Genomic DNA, 20,776 nt, shown 5'->3' on the forward strand with positions numbered 1-20,776 from the left:
GATTATAATGACTTATACTGTCTTTTTACGCATTGCGTTGCATCGCGCTGCGTAAACATAAAACCATGTCTGCATTTGCGATCGGAGCATTACAAGTAATGCAAGTTACGTAATCAGATTACTTTTTTCAAGTAACTAATAAAGTAACACATTACTTTTTTAATTTACTCTACACTGCTCAAAACTCACGTTTGAATCGTCAGTGGCAAATCCTTTAAATATAAAAACGTACTTATAGTCTGTGAGTCAGAACAGCCGGCATTGTAGTCTACTCTCCCAGGATCAGGAAACAGTCCTCCATAAAATGTGCTGCACACATCTGAATATTTGGGTGGAACTGTTCTGGAACAGTGTTGTAAATACAACTTAACCACTGATTTCTAGTCGTGTCCTCTTTTGGAAGGCCAAACAAAGTAGTTTCGCTTTCACAACGAATCACAGCGTCACACGGCCGGCTTGAGTGAGCGGCGGCCGGTGTTGTGCCGAATTCTGCACCCCTGCCAGATTATGCACCCCCCTCATTGAAGTCGCTACCTGATTGCCTAATCCCAGCCCCACACCTACTCCTAAACATACCAATACTAGGGGATGCATAATCTGGCAGGGTGCAAATTTCGGCACTACACTGGTGGGCTTGAGTGAGTGCCGCCCGGCGGATTCGACGAAGAAGCGGCGGGCGGGCTTGCGGCAGCCACATGTGACGACCCCGGGCTGGACTCTGCTTCGTCCACGGTGAAAGCCGATCCGGCGATCGACAGCAAAGTTGATGTATTTCCTAAGCGACCAGCACGGATCAGCTCCAGGCATGACGAAGCAGATATCATCCTCTTTTGGAAGGCCAAACAAAGTAGTTTCGCTTTCACAACGAAACACACAGTAGGCACGTTTCCATTACCCTTCAAATTGCGCAAATTGAAACTGCGAATTGAAAATACGCCTAATGGAAACGCGTCAATTTCGCAAAAACGGCCATATATCGCAAAAAAGTTTTTACGCTCGCATGAGGTGGTTTTTCAGGCAATGCGAAAAAGGATTAATTCGCAAAACTGCAATGGAAACTGCTTTTTCGCATTTACAGGTCACATGGCGTATGTAAAAAGTCATATGATCATTCTTCAGTGTACTATAACCTCCAAGAAACACTTCATAAGTGGCCGCGCTCCAGTATAAGGGGCTTTCCCTACTATTAATACTTAAGACAATTTACACTGCACACGTCTGCGGTGCAGTGTGGCTCTGATACGGTCACTGAAGCTGACTGCTGCCACTCAGTGCTTGTGTTTATGTTTTTATACAGTCTATGGTTTACTCCAGCCGCGCCACGCATGTTTCTGAAGCGGCTCTCTTTGCTGCTTCTGTAAAGATACACGCAAAAGCCTCCTTTGAATAAATATAGCCAAAATCCCACCAAAATCTGTTGCCATGACTTATCGCGAGAGGCAAAAGGTTACGTTTTAGTCGCATAACATTGGTTAATGGAAACGCCGTCATTTAGCAATACTTTTTTATCGACATTTATAAAATATCGCCAAAGTTTTGCGCAAATCTGTAATGGAAACGCGCCTAGCGTCTCCACGACATGGCGGCGGTAGCAACAATACTACAGCGAGAATAAAAGTTACGCCTTCTTTCTTTGCGAGAACATTTGGGCGGCGTTATGCTAATCTTCCCACATAGTGAAATCGCATCATATGACCCCTTTAATATAGTACTGAACTTGCTACCCCACACAAACGTCTATAAACATGACTGAAAGACTGAGGATGGTGACTCTATTTTAGGTTTACTTATTTATTTTTTTCCTCATTTGCCTCAAATAGGCACAGAGAGGCTGCACCGCACGCGTGAGGCAGGTTTAGTGGAAGATGTGGAACAGAAAGGGTTAACAGTGTGTAAATGACATGTTGAAGGAGAAAAAACACGGCTGTGTTCGGCAGTGGCGCGGATATTCGCTGCAGGTTCACGCTATCGTTCAATTAGGACATGGACTGCGGTTCCGTGACCGCCTCGCGCGTGTGGAGAGACTGACCGGGGAACTGCCTACATGAGATAAGAGCCCGTGGATCACGCCGCTTTCTGTCTGTCCCACGAAGACATATCGGCTGTGCTACAGTATCAGGGACGAGGCCACAGACACAGCGTTCAGCTCTCTAGCGCGAAATGGTCACGTCTACTCTGGGGCTCCTCGTTCTGCCAGCATGTCTTCAGCTGTGGGGATTGTCGCGCGGTGAGTGTTTAGGACGAGGATGGTGGCAATGGTAGCCATGGGAAGATCATATAGAACAATGCTGCGTTCTCAGAACGTCTGTGGTTACAGTGTTGCAATACTATTCTCAGAGGAGATTTACATTCCCTGCAGTAAACTGACCTGCTCGGTATCGCACTGGAATCTGCGGGGGGGATGTTTCCGTGTGGATCCGTCAGAAGAAAATGTGTTTGATTGGATGGCTCATTGATCGCGCGTTAAACATATCTCAATGTAGCGTATAGGCCTCGCAAATGGCTTGTAGCAATCCACCATACAATTAAACATTACCGATGGTGTTATTTCCCAACGCTTTTATTCAAATATGTGATTCCTTCTTTTTATTTTAAATAGAATCGTGCGTTTCGAAAGCGGTGCTGAACATGTTTGCGCCACCGCCTGCGTATGTTCACTTATTTATATGCATATAGGCCTGTTGTTTTATAACAGATCACTTCTGTTTGTTCGTTTTTTCCTTAATTTAAAATGCTTGTTTGATATCTCAATCCGTGCACACGCGCTTCGCTCGGTAAAGAAACGAGGCGTGTGTGGTTGCGGTAATTAAGCAGGTGACTCGGGTCGGAGCGCGTGAAGCGCGTGTGCAGCGCTCGGCCTGTTTATTAGCCTCGGGGTGTATTCTGCTGTTAAGAGTTGCGGTGGTATATCTGCTAATGATTTTATAGACGTGCTATCAGGGGCGTAGCCATCATTTCAGAAGTGAGGCTGTGAAATCAACCGTTTTCATACAGCGATAGCTGGACGCTTTTGTCCATGTTAGGAATTTCTTCATAGGACTTTCTGCGCAAGAGCCCCCTTCGGCTTCGAGTATGAATGAAACATACACTGCACGGAGTGTTTAGCGCTCTTATTCTGGGTCCAAATAAAACATCAGATCATGCACAGACTATCCTGTCTCTTTGAAAAAATCTATATTTATTCACACCAGCTCTTGAAAACCTCTATGCGAACACACTTGCCCGAAAAAGTGCGGGGGACGAATTTACACATTTTTGTGAAACAGCAAGGTTCTTCAGATGTTAAAGGTTCTTTATGGAACCATTTAGACAAAAAGGTTCTTCTATGGCATCGTGAAGCACCTTTATTTTTAAGAGTGTATGAACAACGTATTCGTGAAATCACTTCTCACTCACTTTGTTTGTGCACAACAGTTCTTTTGAGTTCATTTTGAGTCAAGTAACTTATTCTAGTTAAGACTAGTTAGTTAAATCAGTAACCACTTCCTTTGGTTTTTAATTTTCGAAGAAGAACCGTGTCATAAGATGTATTCATTCAGGAATCAGACCACACCAGCGTTACTCTCATGGTAAAATCTGTTTTGGCAAACTGGTGTTTAATCTGTATGAATTTGTGAATCTCATTTTTGTATGATCTGCTTACTTCCCTCTTTTGATATAAGTATATGGGTGGACCTTCATGCTTGCTTTTTTCCTAAAAAATCATATTGTATTGTTGTTTCGTTGTACAAATCCATGTGAACTTTCCACCTTGTAAAATAGTTCTGATAATCAGAAATCAGACTACACTAATTGCACTGTTTTTTGATACCGTAAAAAGAACCGTCTCATGCGATTCATTGTTCGGAAATCAGACTACGCTGCTGGTGCTGTTTTAAAATAATCATTTTATGAATTTTTTTTTTTTTTTAATTTTAGTTTGAGAATCTCAGATTATACATAATACATATCTGTATAAGTGACGTTTTTGCAATCTTCATAATCTAGGCTTTTACTTGTAAGTACAACAAGACTGGAGTGGCTTAGTGGTTAAAGATGTGGGTTGGTAACTGAAAGGTTGTTGGTTTAAACCCCAGCATAGCTTTCCATGACCTGCCTCCATTGCGCCCTTGAGCAAAGTACTTGGCCTCAGCTTACTCCAGCAGGGACTGACCTTGTAACGAGAGGTACTGTAGATGTATTTTTTTTTAAAAACCCGCTTGCTAACAGTTTAGATGTAATTAGTAGCGTTCAGGTGATTGGGAAGGATAACTGGGTTTATCTGAAGAAAATACCTCTTATTTTCCTCATATGGTTGCTTGATTTGTCAAGGGAGTATGTAGTGCTGATGTGAGGAAGGGTTTTGTTTTGAGTCTTAAAGGGATACTCCAACCCAAAGTGAAAATTTTGTCATTAATCACTTACCCCCATGTCGTTCCAAACCCGTAAAAGCTTCATTCGTCTTCGCAACACTAATCACTATATTTTGGATGAAAACCGGGAGGCTTGTGACTGTCCCATTTTCTGCCAAGAAAATTACACTGTCAAGGTCCAGAAAAGTATGAAAGCCATCGTAAGAATAGTCCATCTGCCATCAGTGGTTCAACCGTAACGTTATGAAGCGACGAGAATACTTTTTGTACGCGAAGAAAACAAAAATAACGACTTTATTCAACAATTCGTCTCCTCTGTGTCTCTCCGCATCACTGTAGCGCCATTTTGGAGAATATCCGCTGAACGCAAGCAGCGTACGCTATTCTATGTCAGCTGTGACACAAGGATACGTTTTCTACGTGTATTTACGCTTTGATTTGAACAAAAACAGCGCATCCATAACAGAATAGAATAGCGTACGCTGCTTGCGTTCAGCGGATATTCTCCAAAATAAGTGCGGAGAGACACAGAGGAGACGAATTGTAGAATAAAGTCGTTATTTTTGTTTTCTTCACGTACAAAAAGTATTCTCGTCATTTCATAATGTTACGGTTGAACCATTGATGGCAGATGGACTATTCTGACGATGTCTTTTATACTTTTCTGGACCTTGGCAGTCAATGGGACAGTCACAAGCCTCCCGGTTTTCATCCAAAATATCTTAAATTGTGTTGCGAAGACGAACTAAGCTTTTACGGGTTTGGAACGACATGGGGGTAAGTTATTAATGACAAAATTTTCATTTTGGGTTGGAGTATCCCTTTAAGGTCAGGCTGCTCCAAACGGTCCAGTGGTGCTTTAGATTAAGTCCCCTTCTGCATTCTCAGCATCTGTCTGTGATGAAGCAGAGATGAGATATTCTGATGAATCAGAGCTTTGGGAGCCTTGTGGTAAATGTTTTACTTGCACACATGTGAAAATAAGGCATCTGGGCCTTTGGCAAGCTGCAAAGCTCAGTCTCCTCTAGTAGGCTGAAATGTTGCAAGTGGTCCTCACATCTTAAAAGCGAGTCTCAGAACTGACGTTTTCTTTAAGGAGTGTTTACAGATCATCAGTGCAGCATTTTGTAAACCTCAAAATTACTTTTAAATGCCAAATGGTTTGCGCAATGCACTTTTCAGTTGAGTTAGTGGCTCTTTTCTTATTTGGCAGGTGCTTTGGTATAAACAGCACTACTGTCAAAAAATGCAACCTTATAGTTTAAAGCATCTATAAACTGGTAAAATATGCTAAAATATGCTTTTAGTCCAAAAAAAAAGTAGGCTACTCAATTGTTATTGCTTTCAGAAAATGTACTGCATGCCTTTTGGTTATGTTTTTATTGTTATTATATTACTCTATACATATATCTCATGATATAAAATGATCTGTGGACTTTACCTTTTGAATTAATCATGCAAAGTGATGAGGTCGAATGATAATCATTTAAAACATTTGTTGAAGTAATGCAGCTGTGACAAGATTCTTAAATAGTCACGGTCAAGGACAGCTGTCTTGTATGTGCACAGCCTGATAACTGTAATCAGAAACCGTAAGTTCTAAAATTTTAGACATAAAAGGAAGATTTGAGATGGGTCTGTAATTGGCCAGTTCACTAGGATCTAGTTGTGGTTTCTTAATAAGAGGCTTAATAACCGCCAGCTTGATTGTAAATGTTTTATTTACGTAGTATATCACTCACTTTACAAAAAAACAAACAACATGTCTGCTTTATGTTGCCTGTTAGAATGCATTTAGAATGCCCCTGAAATTCAATACATATTTATAGACAAAATCCCAGAAAATGTCACCAATATCACACACTTCTATGTGGGACATTTTTTATATACAAAGCTCAGTACTGGAGAAAATGTGACCAGTTTCATGCATCAAGTCATTACAGGACTGACTGAAACAAGCCACTGACGCCACCTCTTTCTGCCTCACAGGTTCCCGAATAGAATGTGAGCAGTCTCAGTTCCAGTGTGGGAATGGCCGGTGTATCCCGTCTGTGTGGCAGTGCGACGGCGACCTGGACTGCTCGGACGGGAGCGACGAGACCTCCTGCGGTGAGTCTGTGTGCATTGGTGTGTGTGTGTGTGAGAGCTCAAAGCAAGTCATCTGAGAGTTACATCAGCTCTACTGCACAACATCCGTCATTGTTCTGATGTGTGGGCGTGTTTGTCTTGATGCTCGCCAGAATAGCCACACCTACCAGCCAGTGTGTGATTTCCCTGATCCGCTGTTAAACCAGTCTTGATCTCGGGAGCTGATGTAACTCTTGGGTAATCGGTTGTAATGGAGGCATAAACTGATTGGCTTGCAGCTGGACAAAACACAGCAAAATTTAAATATTGATTGGGTATAAGTTGCTTGTTTGACACTCATTCATAGTATGACTGCATACCAAGTGGTTTTATATGTAAAGATTTTCCCACCTAGGTGATCTATAATGCTCATTGGTGTGCTAAGTGGGTCATTGATGCGAGGGAAATTACAGATGGGGGCTGGCACAGATATGATGAGCTGGAGTCTTTTTTTGGATCCAAGTGTTCCCATTTAGGCCTCTTCACCTTTTACTCAGGGGCGTTTCCTCTGAGAGGCCAGTACCTCCTTATAAATATAGAATAAAATAATTGACAGAACAAAAAAACATTTTTTTAAATATGAACTAGTATGTTAATCACTATTTTTCCAACAGCAACACCAGCGATTAAGTTTCAGACAGTGTTATCATCTCTTTTGCTTCGCTTGAGGTCATTGTGATAATGACTATATACTTGTATTTTTCCCCCTCATATAATGTACCATTTTAAATTACAAAAGAAAAAAATGGGAATTGCAATTTGCAACCAATTTGACAAACATACAGTAAATATATTTTTGTAAAATTAGTTTTATTATTATTACTATGCAGTCTCAACATATACAGTATAACCCTGATAAAGTGATAAAATATTGTGTTTTGCATAAATTATTTAATTTTATGCTCGTTGTACGCTTATTAAAAACTGTAATATTGTGAAATATTATTACAATGTAAAATAACTGTTTTCTATTTAAAGTATAATTTATTCCTGTGATCAAAGCTGAATTTTCATCATCATTTCTTCAGTCTTCAGTGTCACATGATCTTCAGAAATCATTCTAATATGCTGATTTGAATTTTTTTTAATCAATTGTTATTGGTGCTCAATTATTAAAAATGCTTCTTAGTATTATTAGTGTTTAACAGTTTTTGCTGCTCATAATATTTTTGTGGTAAACATTATTCAGGATCACTTCAATAGAAATGTCAAAAGAACTGCGTTTATTTGAAATAGAAACTTTTTGTAATGTCATATTTGTTTGATTTAATGCGTTCTTGCTAAATACTTTATGCATCACATTTCCACAAAAATATCGAGCAATAAAAATGATCATCATAAGATGTTTTTTGAGCAGGAAATTAATTGAAAAAAGATTTTTAGGTTAATATTAGGTTATTTCTTATCGACTCTATGGGTAAATGTTGTACCGCAAACCTTTAACCTGGAAAACATGTAAACATCAAATGCAACTGGAGCAGGCATTTACATTGGACGTAAAAATAAACCCAAAACAAAGAACGTGCTTTGCCTCCATTTCAGAAATCACCCAGCAGCACTTCGCTGTAAACACTCGGCTCTGTGTTGAGAATGTGGGCCCCGTCAGTTTGCACTGCTCCGTCTCCTATTGCCATTCAGTCTGCGGGAGGCCTCCTGCTCGAGTATGCACGTGTGCTGTGAGAGGACATGAAGAGACTGAGAATGTGTCTGAGATGGGAGGGAGCTAGTTACTTCATACTGTAGGATACAGAGAGTGAAAAATCGAAATCATTCCTGAAATAGTTCCACATTGCGTCGCACATTGCTTCTTAAGTGGTCAAACTGTGTGCCAAAGTCTAAGATTTGCATTTCAAGCTCCTAAACAGCACTTCTAAATCTCAGCTTGGATACCTTGGGTTCAGTGCTAAGCATTTCAAGCACTCTTGCGCAGACATTCTTTTGCATTGCTTGTTTTTCATTCCCCTTGAGCCCATGCTAATATCTACTGACGTGTAGGTTTTATAACGTTTCCGTTTTCTTGACCGGTTCAGTGAGGAAGACCTGTGCAGAGGTGGACTTCGTGTGCCGCAGTGGCCAGTGCGTTCCCAAGAGATGGCAGTGCGATGGGGAACCAGACTGCGAGGATGGCTCAGACGAAAGCATCGAAATGTGCCGTAAGTCCGATTTCACATCATGTGTTCAGCGGTACCCGTGGCTTCGTGTTCGCTGCGTGAACTCTATCTGATTGGGTTGTAAATCCCTAGTTACCGTCAAAGCTAGACCGTACAATTTCCTGTTTATTTTTAACTTGAGCGAGAGTCTTCTATCTCAGCTGTGGGTTATATTTAAATACACCTCTGTGTGTTAGTTCTACATGCCATCCATCATAAAAGCACATCTATGTCTTCTCATCTTTTGCATGTCCTTGTTCTTTTTGCAGAAAATTAAAGGTTTGAAAATTAAGGGTTTGAGGCACTTATTAAAAACTGATCTATTGCTTTATTAAAGTACAGTGGCTGTACATTGTATACAGTCCAGAGCAGAAGAATTGCTGTACGCATGACATTCATGGCAGCTCTCTAAATCAAGTCTTGTTTGACCAGCTGTTGGAAAGTTAGTCAGCAGAAAATGGAAAGGGACCAACAATGTGTGTGTGTTCGTGAGCATTTGCACACAGGTGGCTATAAGCGCACGCGCAAGTGATCTTTTCAAGATTTTTTTTTACGTCCAATATTTCCATCCAGGCTCTAGGCTTTTTGATTTGGTCATGCAGTGAGTTATTTCTGTGGAGGATGTGTTATGTTTGTACATTTTGACTTTTAAATGTAAAATGTCAAAGGTTTCATGGATTACGCAACAGACCTTTAGCACCATTCCTCCTTTGATATTAAGCTTCCCGCTGCATCTATGAGTCTTTTAACCAATGCAGGTCTTGGAGGATTGCCAAAGGGGTGAATGTTTCAACCTTAATTGTTCACACCAGTCTAAAGATTGTTTCTATGTTTCGTGCAATAAAACAATGTTTGTTTATGCTGATCCCGTCGAGAATTTAGAATGGATTATTTCGCCAATATGACACGTGAAAGCTGATATAATTCAAGAAGATAAATTCCAGGATTATTGGCCCTAAGCATGCTTTGGTTCACCAAGTTGTTTGTGAAATCTGATGATGATTAAGGGGAATGAAGTCGTATGGTCCTGACTGGCTTTTCTCTCAGACACGAGGACCTGCCGAGTGAACGAGTTCAGCTGTGGCGTCGGCTCCACGCAGTGCATTCCGGTCTTCTGGAAGTGTGACGGTGAGAAAGACTGCGATAACGGAGAGGACGAGATTAATTGTGGTGAGTCACTAGACACAACACCAGCTGAACCGCCTCTTACAATCAATTTCAGTTCCCATTTTGCTTGCCTCATCTACTGCTGCTTTACATGTAAAGGCAATACTTGGAAATGAGTCATTGAGAGCCAAAGTGAAACTCTTAAGATGAAAAATCACACAGGATTTTTTTATTTTATTTTGCAATTGTTTCTTTTAAGCTCTGTTTGAATTAGACTAGAACAGGTCAATTCAATCAAATACGTCTGTGTTTTTGTCCTGAACAAGAGTAAAATACTCTTGTGTCCCCTCTAAAGTCTCTCAAGTTGCTTAAACTATGCTCAAATATGCCGATACGTACACAAACATCCGGAAGTGAGGGATATATAATTCATTTATCCATATATAATACATACAATTAATGTTAAAATATGCATAAAGTTTATTTATTTTATTCATTCATTCTAATAGCTAACTATAGTATCTAGATACTATAGATACTAATAGTTTCAAACTTAGTCTTATTAATTGATACATTAAGTATCATTTGCACCTTTTTACAAAGGTGTGTCTGAACTAAGAATCTGATGTTTCCTTCAGGCTGTAGATCTGCTGAATATCCAATGGTCCCATAGCTTCATGCTTTATTTCTCTTCTCTTTACTGCCTAAGCTTTAATACTGTTCCTATACCAACTGTATGCATGTATGTGTAGGTGTATGTTAGACTAGTTTAAGTGTTTATGTAGTTAATAAAGTCTTACTCGTATCGCACCTGAGGTTGTTCATTGTTTGCTCATAATCGTAGTCCCTAATCATGCAGATTTCTGCTACATGCTCTGTGTAGTATTGTACAGTAAGAAAGTTATTTCCCTTAACCAGGAAATTAACGTTCTTAAAATTGACAGACAGTTGACCCTGAGAGGTCAAGTAAATACTTAGTGGATCTAAATATTTATAATTAATTATAACTAGTTATGATTAATTATTAATTGTTATGATGAAATTATGAACAATGTTTCTAATTTTCAAGTTTACTTAAGTTCAATTACTGACAGTTATTTGTAATAATAATAATAATAATAATAATAATTTTTAGTTAACACTGATTCAGACAATAAAACAGGTAGAAGGTTGTTGGGATAAATTGAGGCCTACTTAATGCTATAGTGGATCTAAATATTTATAATTAATTATAACTAGTTATGATTAATTATTAATTGTTATGATGTAATTATGAACAATGTTTCTAATTTTCAAGTTTACTTAAGTTCAATTACTGACAGTTATTTGTAATAATAATAATAATAATAATAATTTTTAGTTAACACTGATTCAGACAATAAAACAGGTAGAAGGTTGTTGGGATAAATTGAGGCCTACTTAAAGCTATAATTTATAGAAAATTCCAGTGGTCTCCATGAATCTATTCGCACATGTCCATTCTGTTCTGAAATCCTGAAACACACGTTGATCCATTTTGACAGCCCCATAAGTTATTTTCCTGTGTTATTTTATTAGGTAACATTACATGCGCCCCTCTGGAGTTCACCTGTGCCAGTGGTCGCTGCGTGTCTCGTAATTTCGTCTGTAATGGTGAGGATGACTGCGGGGACGGCAGCGATGAACAGGACTGTGCTCCTTCCTCCTGCGGCCCGAGTGAAGTCCCTTGTGGGAATAATACCTGCATTCCTAGAAGCTGGCTGTGCGATGAGGATGTGGACTGCCAGGACCAATCAGATGAGTCGCCAGAGCGTTGCGGCCGCAACCCCACACCGCCAGCTAAGTGTTCGCCCAGCGAGATGCAGTGCAGCTCTGGGGAATGCATACACAGGAAGTGGCGCTGTGACGGGGATCCAGACTGCAAGGATGGCAGCGACGAGAAAAACTGCTGTAAGTTCCATGTTGGGGTGTGTTTTTTGTTTTAAAATATATGGCTTGTATATATCAGATGTCATGGAAACTGGACCTTTTGGTTATTGCATATTTTAGTTGGTTTTGTTTTGGAATATATGGCTGGAAAATATTGTGTCATGGAAAACACACCTTTTGTTTTCTGCATAATTCAGTGTGTGGTTTTTGGATAACTAACAGGTCTCTGTTTGTCCATGCCATTTCCAGCTGCCCGTACCTGCAGGCCCGACCAGTTCAAGTGCGATGACGGCAGCTGTATCCATGGCAGCCGACAGTGCAATGGATTCCGAGATTGTGCAGACGGCACGGATGAAGTCAACTGCAAAAACTGTGAGTCCGTTAAACTGGAAAACATTTTCTCAGAATGCTCTACCTGGAAAAGTAACAAATATCTTTAAAATCCAAGAACGTTTTTAATATTACTGTTAATATGCAAGATTGTGACATAGGCTGAATAGAAAAGTAGACAGTTTACTGGCAGATGTCTTTTAGAATTTATCCACAAGAATAAAACATGAAGCAAACACTGGTCCAAATACTGAATTAGTACTAGCCATATTACTAAGTGACAGACTCATTTAGATCAAACTATGTCAGCAACCAAAAATTGGGACGTATTTTAATTAAGCCTATTTAGCTATCCTAACTATGCATGAATATTATGATTATTTGCATTTTTTTAACAGATTTGCTACTAGGGCTGTGCAATTAATCGCATGCGATTGTCATGCACATCTCGTCAGTAAAGCTGGTTCCGTGATTAGTAGTAAATCTCCATCACCTGCTTTCAGATGGAGCGGCATTTACTACACAGAGTTCACTGACAAGCTAGGCGATATCGCGTTCATTATCGCAGGCGATTCGATCTGCGATAATGAACGCAATATTGCCTAATTGTTAGTGAACTACGGCTCTGTGTAGTAAATGCCGCTCCATCTGAAAGCAGGTGATGGAGATTTACTACTTATCACGGAACCGGCTTTACTGACGAGATGCGCATGACAATTGCATGCAATTAATTGCACAGCCCTAATTGCTACCCTATTTTGGGTCACAACTCACCGATTTAGAATTACTGCTACATGATATTATTTTAGATGTTTAATTAGACTAGTTCACATCATTGTTTTTTTTTTTTGTTAGATTTGTTTTATAGACAGAAATTGATGCTCTCATTGTCTCTTCACTCAGTAACTCAGTGTAACGGTCCTGATCAGTTCAAGTGTCGCAGTGGAGAGTGCATTGAGATGAGTAAAGTGTGTAATAAGGTCCGTGACTGTCCTGACTGGAGTGATGAACCCATCAAAGAGTGCAGTAAGTACAAGTGTTTTGCTGTTCTCTTCATTACTAAAGACTTTACTAAAGCTTTCTGACATATTTTCTATATAAATCAGAAAATGTCTAAAAATGTCCATCTATCAGTGCACACAAAGCTTTAAACAAAATATCTTGTATGTGTCAGGAAAATGTTAATGTGGGTTATTCTTAGAACTGTGTAATTGCTTTGCTGGTTTCACCTAACAGAATTACATAATTACTGTTTTTAGAGTTCCACTGTTATTTGATGCATAATTCCACACTTCCCCCAACATCAGAATTGGCTAATTATAAAGTCTAACACTTATGACTTAAGTGTGAAGTATAAATAAAAAAGCTTAGGTTTTTAATTCTCCATCAGTTCTTTTAAGTTACATTGTCCTTGCAATCTAAAGGCTGCTTAAAGATGATTAAATGGGTACAAAAAGGAAAAACCAATCACAATTTACTATGCAAATAAACCAACAATTCAAAGCAATCACAATTCAGTAAAATTACCTCAGCAAGCATTCTAAATGTAGGTCAACTTTTGTCTAAGAACAGTTTACTTTAAATTGTTTCAGTTGTGTGTGGTGCTCTGACTTGGTTAAATGCAGACTAAAGCATCATGGGTGCATCAAGAGGGTGAACCTGCAGTATAATTAGTTCACACAATAACAGTGGTCTGTTAGAGAGGGTTGTTGAGTCTGAAAGTTTGAGTGAATTGTTTGAGTAAATTGTTTCAAGCTGTTGTAAACGCTGCTTAAACGGTTCTAGATGTTAGGGGTGTGAACGGACCATTGCACAGGTAATTTCTCCCCACTGTTACTTAACAAATTTGCTTTCACAAATCAAGGATGCTTTCACAATTGAGACCTTTTTAAAAGAACCTTGTAAAAGTTCCATTCTCTAGAGTTAAATTGATAGTTCACCCAAAAATGAAAATGGTCTTTTTCATTTTCATTTTCATTGTCATTGCGCACCTATATGACTTTCTTCTTCAACTTAAAATTGGGCTCAGATCTTATTTTCACCCATTTTCGTGTTTGGCTGCAGACTTGCTGTCTCGGTTACTTTGATCAGTCCCCTTGGAACCGATCAGAACTTCTGCTATTGTGTTTCATTCAGTGAGACCCTTAAGTCATATTGTCTTGTATGTGGCACATTGTACATTAGGGCTGCATTTGTCCAAATTTGGGCTTGTAAAACTACTAAATTACCTTTACAGAAATTACTCCCTCTATGCTGTGCATCATCAGCGGTCTGATGGCCAGCTGGTGGGTACATTCTGCACAACTGTGATTTTGACACCATTCATGACAATGCTTTAGTTTCTGTTAGCCTCTAGGACTGAAAAACAACACCTTTTTTCCCACATTTGGCCATTATGGGATACAGTGCAAAAATGACATAAAAATACACCATTTGTGGACAGAGGACAGGATTTTTTCCTGTTTTCACCATTATTCTACGACCAGTTGTCATGGTCTCAAAAAGTAATAATCTGTCACCCAAGCCATAAAACACAATGAGTGTTGTGGCTCGTTTGTCCAGCATGGAGTCAATACAGAGTAGCACGCTCCATGTTTTTAAACCTGATCCAAGGACCCTTCGGGGCGTTCATCATATGGAGCCCCAAATTATTGATCCATGTAAATCTGAGCATGTCACATCCGTGCATCTCCTGTCAATGTGCCACATTGATATTCCAAGTGTGGGTTACACACTTGGAATTAACAGCCATCCACAATTTGTTTTAGATATGAACGAATGCCTGCTTAATAACGGAGGCTGCTCGCACATCTGCCGCGACCTGACCATTGGTTACGAGTGTGACTGCATGCCAGGACTCCAGCTCATCGATCGCAAGACCTGCGGTGGTATGAATAGCCACACATGATGCTCAAATATAGTCAGAACAATGACTTGAGTATTGATTTTTGTGGGTCCTGAAAATGTATCTTTGTAAATGTTTTTAAACAGGAACTAAGATTATGATCGTCTCTCCACAGATGTCAACGAGTGCCTCAACCCTGGTATATGTAGTCAAATATGTATAAATCTTAAAGGAGGATACAAATGTGAGTGTCACAATGGCTACCAGATGGACCCCGCCACTGGAGTGTGCAAGGCTGTAGGTAAGAGCTTGTCAAGTGTGTAGTTCACTTGGAATTTTTCTTTACACTTGGCTGACTTGGTGATTTTTAACATTGGGTTTCCCATCCAAACAAGTAAGGAATAATTGTTGACAGACCATTGAGTTATAGAAAATTTGGTAACACTTTAGTTTAGGGACCAAATCTCACTATTAACTAGTTGCTTATTAGCATGCACATTATTAGCATATAGGTTGTTTATTAGTACTTATAAAGCACATATTAATGCCTTAATCTGCATGACCATATTTTAGGTCCATTAATCCAGCCCTATACCTAAACTTAACAACTACCTTACTAACTATTAATAATAAGCAAATTAAAAGTTTGAGGCAAAAGTCAATAGTTAAATAGTCAAAAGTTAATAGTGAGAAATTGTCCCCAAACTAAAGTGTGACTGAAAATTTAATGCACACCTGTGGTGACAGTGAAATTTATTTTTAGTAATTTAAACATATAGAATCAGTGATGCTACATGTTTGCAACAAACCAAACCGTGCCAGTGGACAATGAAAAAGTTTAAGGTGGCTATGATTGCATGTTTACATGCATCTTTACTCCTTTAACACGGCACTGTGGAACTGCTTAGACAGGCGTACTCTCTCTCATTTAAAGACACAATATGTAAGTTTTGCTTATTTCTCTGGATTTAAACATTCTTCTAAACATTTGGGATAATGTAAGTACACAAGTCAGCAAAATATATAACACTGTTCTAGTGGTTTTTGGGTATTTTAATAAAATAATCTTACATATTGTGCCTGTAAAGAGCTCTGCACACAAACTCAAGAAATTGTTTTACTTTCTACTCTAGTATGGGCACCTGATAACTTTGAACTCCTGCATTTATGGTGCCCTCTTTTTGCATTTCTAGGTAAAGAGCCCTGTCTTATTTTCACAAATCGAAGAGACATCCGTAAACTAGGACTGGAGCGCCGTGAATATACTCAGATTGTGGAGCAGCTGCGGAACACAGTAGCTGTAGATGCTGACTTCACTCAGCAGACAATATTCTGGGCTGACCTGGGGCAGAAGGCAATTTTTAGGTAAACACTGGATCTCTGTTGCCTTGGCCTGAAGGATGCAACTTGAACCTAGAGCAAAGTTGTATAGGAACCACTATAGCAGTGGTTTTCAATCATGGTTCTGGGGACCCAATGCTCTGCACATTTTGAATGTCTCCCTGATCTGACACACTCAGTGAGATCATGGAGCCCCCGTCTAATGAGCTAGTGATCTGAATCAGGTGTGTTAAATAAGAGAGGCATACAAAATGCGTTGGGTCTCCAGGACTAGGATTGAAAACCATTGTACTATAGGGATAGGAATTTGTGCATAAATATTAGTAATGTTCTTACCCTCCCAATCCCTTGGATGACTTAAAAAAAAAAAAAACATTCTTGCCTGGTGCTTTTTCCCCCCACAGCACAGTATTGGATAAGCAGGGGGCAAGTCATACGAAAGTGGTTGACAATGTTCAGATGCCTGTTGGGATTGCAGTGGACTGGATTTACAAAAACATCTACTGGTCAGACCTGAGCAGTAAGAGTATAGCAGTGGCCAACTTCAATGGGACCAAGAGGAAGGTGCTCTTTAACAGCGGCCTAAAGGAACCAGCCTCTATTGCTGTAGATCCTCTATCAGGGTAATTCAATTGCATTGAGTATTATAACATTTCCACTGCTTTCTAAAAGTTTCCAGACTTTTCAGATTTCCTCAGTTAAAACTTTTTAAAAGTGGTCCTCTGGTTTGAGCCAATATAAAGTCAGATAATTTCATCCTTGTCCTTCAATTACAGATTCCTGTATTGGTCAGACTGGGGCGAGCCAGCTAAGATTGAGAAGTCTGGTATGAATGGGATTGACAGACACGTCCTAGTTGAGACAGATATTCAGTGGCCCAATGGAATCACTCTTGGTGCGTAAAGTTTATCGTGATGTTTCACTTAACTTTTGACAATACCTGAACCAATAAGGCAGGCAGGAGTAGCCAACGCTGCTCCTGGAGGCGCTACCTTTCTGCAGATTTCAGTTCCAACATGCCTGCCGGTTATTTTCAAGAAATCTCATACACTTTGATTAGCTGCTTCAAGTGTGCTTGATTGGGTTTGGAGCTAAACTCTGAAGGATAGTAAACCTCCAAGAGAAGAGTTGGCTACCCCTGCAAAAAGGGCATCCTTCTGCTTTTCCAGAAGTTAGTGGCATTGTCAATTGCTATTGCTCATATATTGGGGTTAGCGCAGGATGTGTCAAACTCTGCTCCGGAAGGTCCACAGTCCTGCAGTGTTTGGTTCCAAACCTGCTTCAACACACCTGCCTGTAGTACAAGCAGTATTGAAAATGAAATCTGCAGGACTCTGGCCCTTCCAGGAGATGAGTTAAACATCTATAGGTTTTTGTGAAGCATTTGGACTTCAGATTGGGCAGTTGGACAATTTCTGTTAAGTAAACGATACAACGGGTGAAAAATTTTATGAATATCCTAGTGGAGAGGCATCAAATTCACTTCCTAGAGGTCTACAGTGCTGTGAAGAAGAATTAGTATTCAGGTAATTATGGAGATTTTGCTTAGCTGGTTCAGGTGTTTAATTAGTGAACTCTAAACTCTGAAGGACTGTGGCCCTCCAAAAGAATTAGGGGTGGGATCCATTGACTTGGGATCCATTGGACTTCCGTGTGACCAACTAGCAACCAGCCAGAATCATAAATTATCCCCAGACCATTACTCTTGTCTTGTAGATCTGATCAAGGGCCGACTCTACTGGGTGGATTCAAAGCTGCACATGCTTTGTAGTGTAGACTTGAATGGAGACAACCGCCGGAAGGTGCTACAGTCACCAGACTACCTGGCCCACCCTTTTGCCCTTACTGTTTTTGAGGTACAGTACACTAACTAGATCAATTACAACTGCCAACTAAAACTACAGCTACAATTCTCTCTTATCCCATCCCAGGATCGAGTGTTCTGGACAGACGGTGAGAATGAGGCCATCTACGGTGCAAACAAGTTCACGGGATCTGATGTAACTCTGCTGGCCAGCAACCTCAACGAACCCCAAGACATCATTGTGTACCATGAGCTAATTCAGCTGTCTGGTGTGTCCCGAAATTATCTTGAACAAAAGCAACAACCCACATCACTCAGATACACACTATATTTTTGATGTTTTGCTGATTCTGTGACTCAAAAGCTACTACCTTATGTGGAAGGAATGGAAACCTTAAAGGGATAGTTGACCCAAAAATGAAAATTCTGTCATTAATTACTCACCCTCATGTTGTTCCAATCCCCTAAGACTTCCATTCATCCTTGGAACACAATTGAAGATATTTTAAATTTAAATCAAAGAGGTTTCTGTTCCTCCATTTACAGCCTCAGCAACTTTCACTTCGAAGGTCCAGAAAGGTAGTAAAAACATCATGTAAAGTAGTCCATGGTACTCCAGTGGTTCAACTTAAATTTTCTGAAGTGAAGGGAATGATTTTTGTGTGCCAAAAATAAAAATAACGACTATATACAACATTTTCTTCACTTCCGCTTATATCTCTAACGTGCATTCACGAGAGCTGCTTCTCCGGTCCATGAGAGCATCGCGACGCATGCATGTTGTGTTGACATGAGTCGTGCTCTCGCGTCAAGTTGAACCACTGGAGTAACATGGACTACTTCCATGACCTTTCTGGGCCTTCAAAGTGGAAGTTGCTTAGGCTGTCAATGGAGGAACAGAAACCTCTGAGGATGAACGAAAGTGGGAAGGGATTGGAACAATGACAGAATTTTTATTTTGGGTGAACTATCCCTTTAAAATCTTATTTTATCTCAAAACAGGGACCAACTGGTGTAACGAGAAGATAGAGAATGGAGGCTGTTCCTTCATGTGCCTGCCAGCTCCACAAGTTAACAAACATTCTCCTAAATTCACCTGTGTTTGCCCGCAAGGTCAAACACTCACCTCAGACGGCCTGCGCTGCAGACCAGGCACGTAACAGAAACATCTTTTTGTAACAGAAATCAATGCATTGCTGATCAAGCTTTCATTTGCATTGTTACATTTTTTGTGTGTGCGCGTGTGTGTGCGTGTGCGCGTGTGTGTGCGCGTGTGCGCGCACGTCATCCATTTTTATGTTATTCATGAATCATTGTTGATGGTCATCTTTGGCCAATGTTTTGACTGCAGCACTAGAATCAAGTTGCACAAGTTCCTTAAATCTAAGAATGTCATTTTATTGCTGCAGCTCTGTATTGCTCTCTTATGACAGAGGCACCTACAGCTATCCCTCAAGATGTAGGGAGGCTGACCCCTCACCCCAAAGGTAAAGCAGTTACTAGGATGTTAACTGCATGTGCATGGCGATCAATGCCTTTGATTTGCTTCCCACCATAATGATAGCTGGCTTCACAACTGAAGTCTGTAGAAGCGACACTTGTTAACATTTCCTTCAAGCTTGCACTGAGGTAGGCTGATGGGTGATGGCTAACCTGTTAGTAAAATCTCTACTGTGAGATTTTGGCTACTTTAGTGCTAATCCCTCCTAATATGAGTACATATTGTGGGGTATTTAAATATTTTTGAAATTTCTTGAATTTCTACTGGCCGCAACTGAGATCTGCTGCTTAAACTAGATGACGGCCATAAGTCTACAGATTGTTCTACATTTAGCCTATATAATTGACTTTAGTTGGATTATTTGTAGCATGCATTTTGATATATGTGAAAAATGGAAAAGGAGCCTCCAGTGTTTATACTCATAAACATAATTTTGTTTTAAAGCATCTGCAGTGCCGAAGGTTGCCTATGAACCAGTTCGGGCTGGTAAGGCTAGTTGCCTCCCATATACTTGAATCTAAATCTGGAATTAACTCCGTAACTGTAACAAGACTGGAAATAGTGGATGTAAAGTGTTTGTGTTTAAGAAATTCCATTCATCCTTTTGTTACTGCTTGTCTGCTTACTACACCCTCATATCCAAACGTCATTTACACCATTACTCAAAGATTATTTTGCTTTGCCGACTCTTGATATAGTTTGTTTTATAGTCTTTTACGTCTTAATTTTTCAACCTTTTTGTTTCCTTTAACCATTAGAAGGAAATATAAGCACCTCGATACATGAAGTAAATTCATCTGCCAAAGGATCTGCTGCTGCCTGGGCTATTCTTCCTGTGTGTAAGTACATTGCTTCTGCTCCTGTAATATGATGTTCACAGTTGTGTTATTCATGATCTATACATCTGTGTTTGTTCATTCAAATTGGAACAATTTACAAACCCGATTCCAAAAAAGTTGGGACACTGTACAGATTGTGAATAAAAACAGAATGCAATGATGTGGAAGTTTCAAATTTCAATATTTTATTCAGAATGCAACATAGATGACATTATCAAATGTTTAAACTGAGAAAATGTATCATTTTAAGGGAAAAATAAGTTGATTTTAAATTTCATGGCATCAACACATCTAAAAAAAGTTGGGACAAGGCCATGTTTACCACTGTGTGGCATCCCCTCTTCTTTTTATAACAGTCTGCAAACGTCTGGGGACTGAGGAGACAAGTTGCTCAAGTTTAGGAATAGGAATGTTGTCCCATTCTTGTCTAATACAGGCTTCTAGTTGCTCAAATGTCTTAGGTCTTCTTTGT

The 20,776-nt window shown here is 39.8% G+C and overlaps 1 protein-coding gene across 3 annotated transcripts in view; it reads left to right on the forward strand.

The window, feature by feature from the left end:
* The first annotated feature begins 1,804 nt into the window (after nucleotides 1-1,804).
* Nucleotides 1,805-20,776, forward strand: part of LOC107548665 (very low-density lipoprotein receptor-like) — a 21,252-nt gene continuing 2,280 nt past the window's right edge. The window contains exons 1-18 of one of the 3 annotated variants that reach the window (XM_016229439.1): nucleotides 1,805-2,227; nucleotides 6,342-6,461; nucleotides 8,510-8,632; nucleotides 9,677-9,799; nucleotides 11,294-11,665; nucleotides 11,894-12,016; nucleotides 12,878-13,000; nucleotides 14,743-14,862; nucleotides 14,995-15,120; nucleotides 16,013-16,184; nucleotides 16,565-16,783; nucleotides 16,937-17,055; nucleotides 17,877-18,016; nucleotides 18,092-18,233; nucleotides 18,967-19,116; nucleotides 19,374-19,451; nucleotides 19,910-19,951; nucleotides 20,224-20,304. In XM_016229439.1, coding sequence (XP_016084925.1) covers nucleotides 2,161-2,227; nucleotides 6,342-6,461; nucleotides 8,510-8,632; nucleotides 9,677-9,799; nucleotides 11,294-11,665; nucleotides 11,894-12,016; nucleotides 12,878-13,000; nucleotides 14,743-14,862; nucleotides 14,995-15,120; nucleotides 16,013-16,184; nucleotides 16,565-16,783; nucleotides 16,937-17,055; nucleotides 17,877-18,016; nucleotides 18,092-18,233; nucleotides 18,967-19,116; nucleotides 19,374-19,451; nucleotides 19,910-19,951; nucleotides 20,224-20,304 — 2,440 coding nt within the window. In that variant the 5' untranslated portion in view covers nucleotides 1,805-2,160. The remainder of the gene's footprint in view (nucleotides 2,228-6,341; nucleotides 6,462-8,509; nucleotides 8,633-9,676; nucleotides 9,800-11,293; nucleotides 11,666-11,893; nucleotides 12,017-12,877; nucleotides 13,001-14,742; nucleotides 14,863-14,994; nucleotides 15,121-16,012; nucleotides 16,185-16,564; nucleotides 16,784-16,936; nucleotides 17,056-17,876; nucleotides 18,017-18,091; nucleotides 18,234-18,966; nucleotides 19,117-19,373; nucleotides 19,452-19,909; nucleotides 19,952-20,223; nucleotides 20,305-20,776) is intronic. The other 2 variants (XM_016229440.1, XM_016229441.1) reach the window with 2 other exon arrangements.

The sequence above is a fragment of the Sinocyclocheilus grahami genome, unplaced genomic scaffold (genome assembly GCF_001515645.1).
Source record: "Sinocyclocheilus grahami isolate Dianchi unplaced genomic scaffold, SAMN03320097.WGS_v1.1 scaffold352.1, whole genome shotgun sequence".
Lineage (NCBI taxonomy): Eukaryota > Metazoa > Chordata > Actinopteri > Cypriniformes > Cyprinidae > Sinocyclocheilus > Sinocyclocheilus grahami.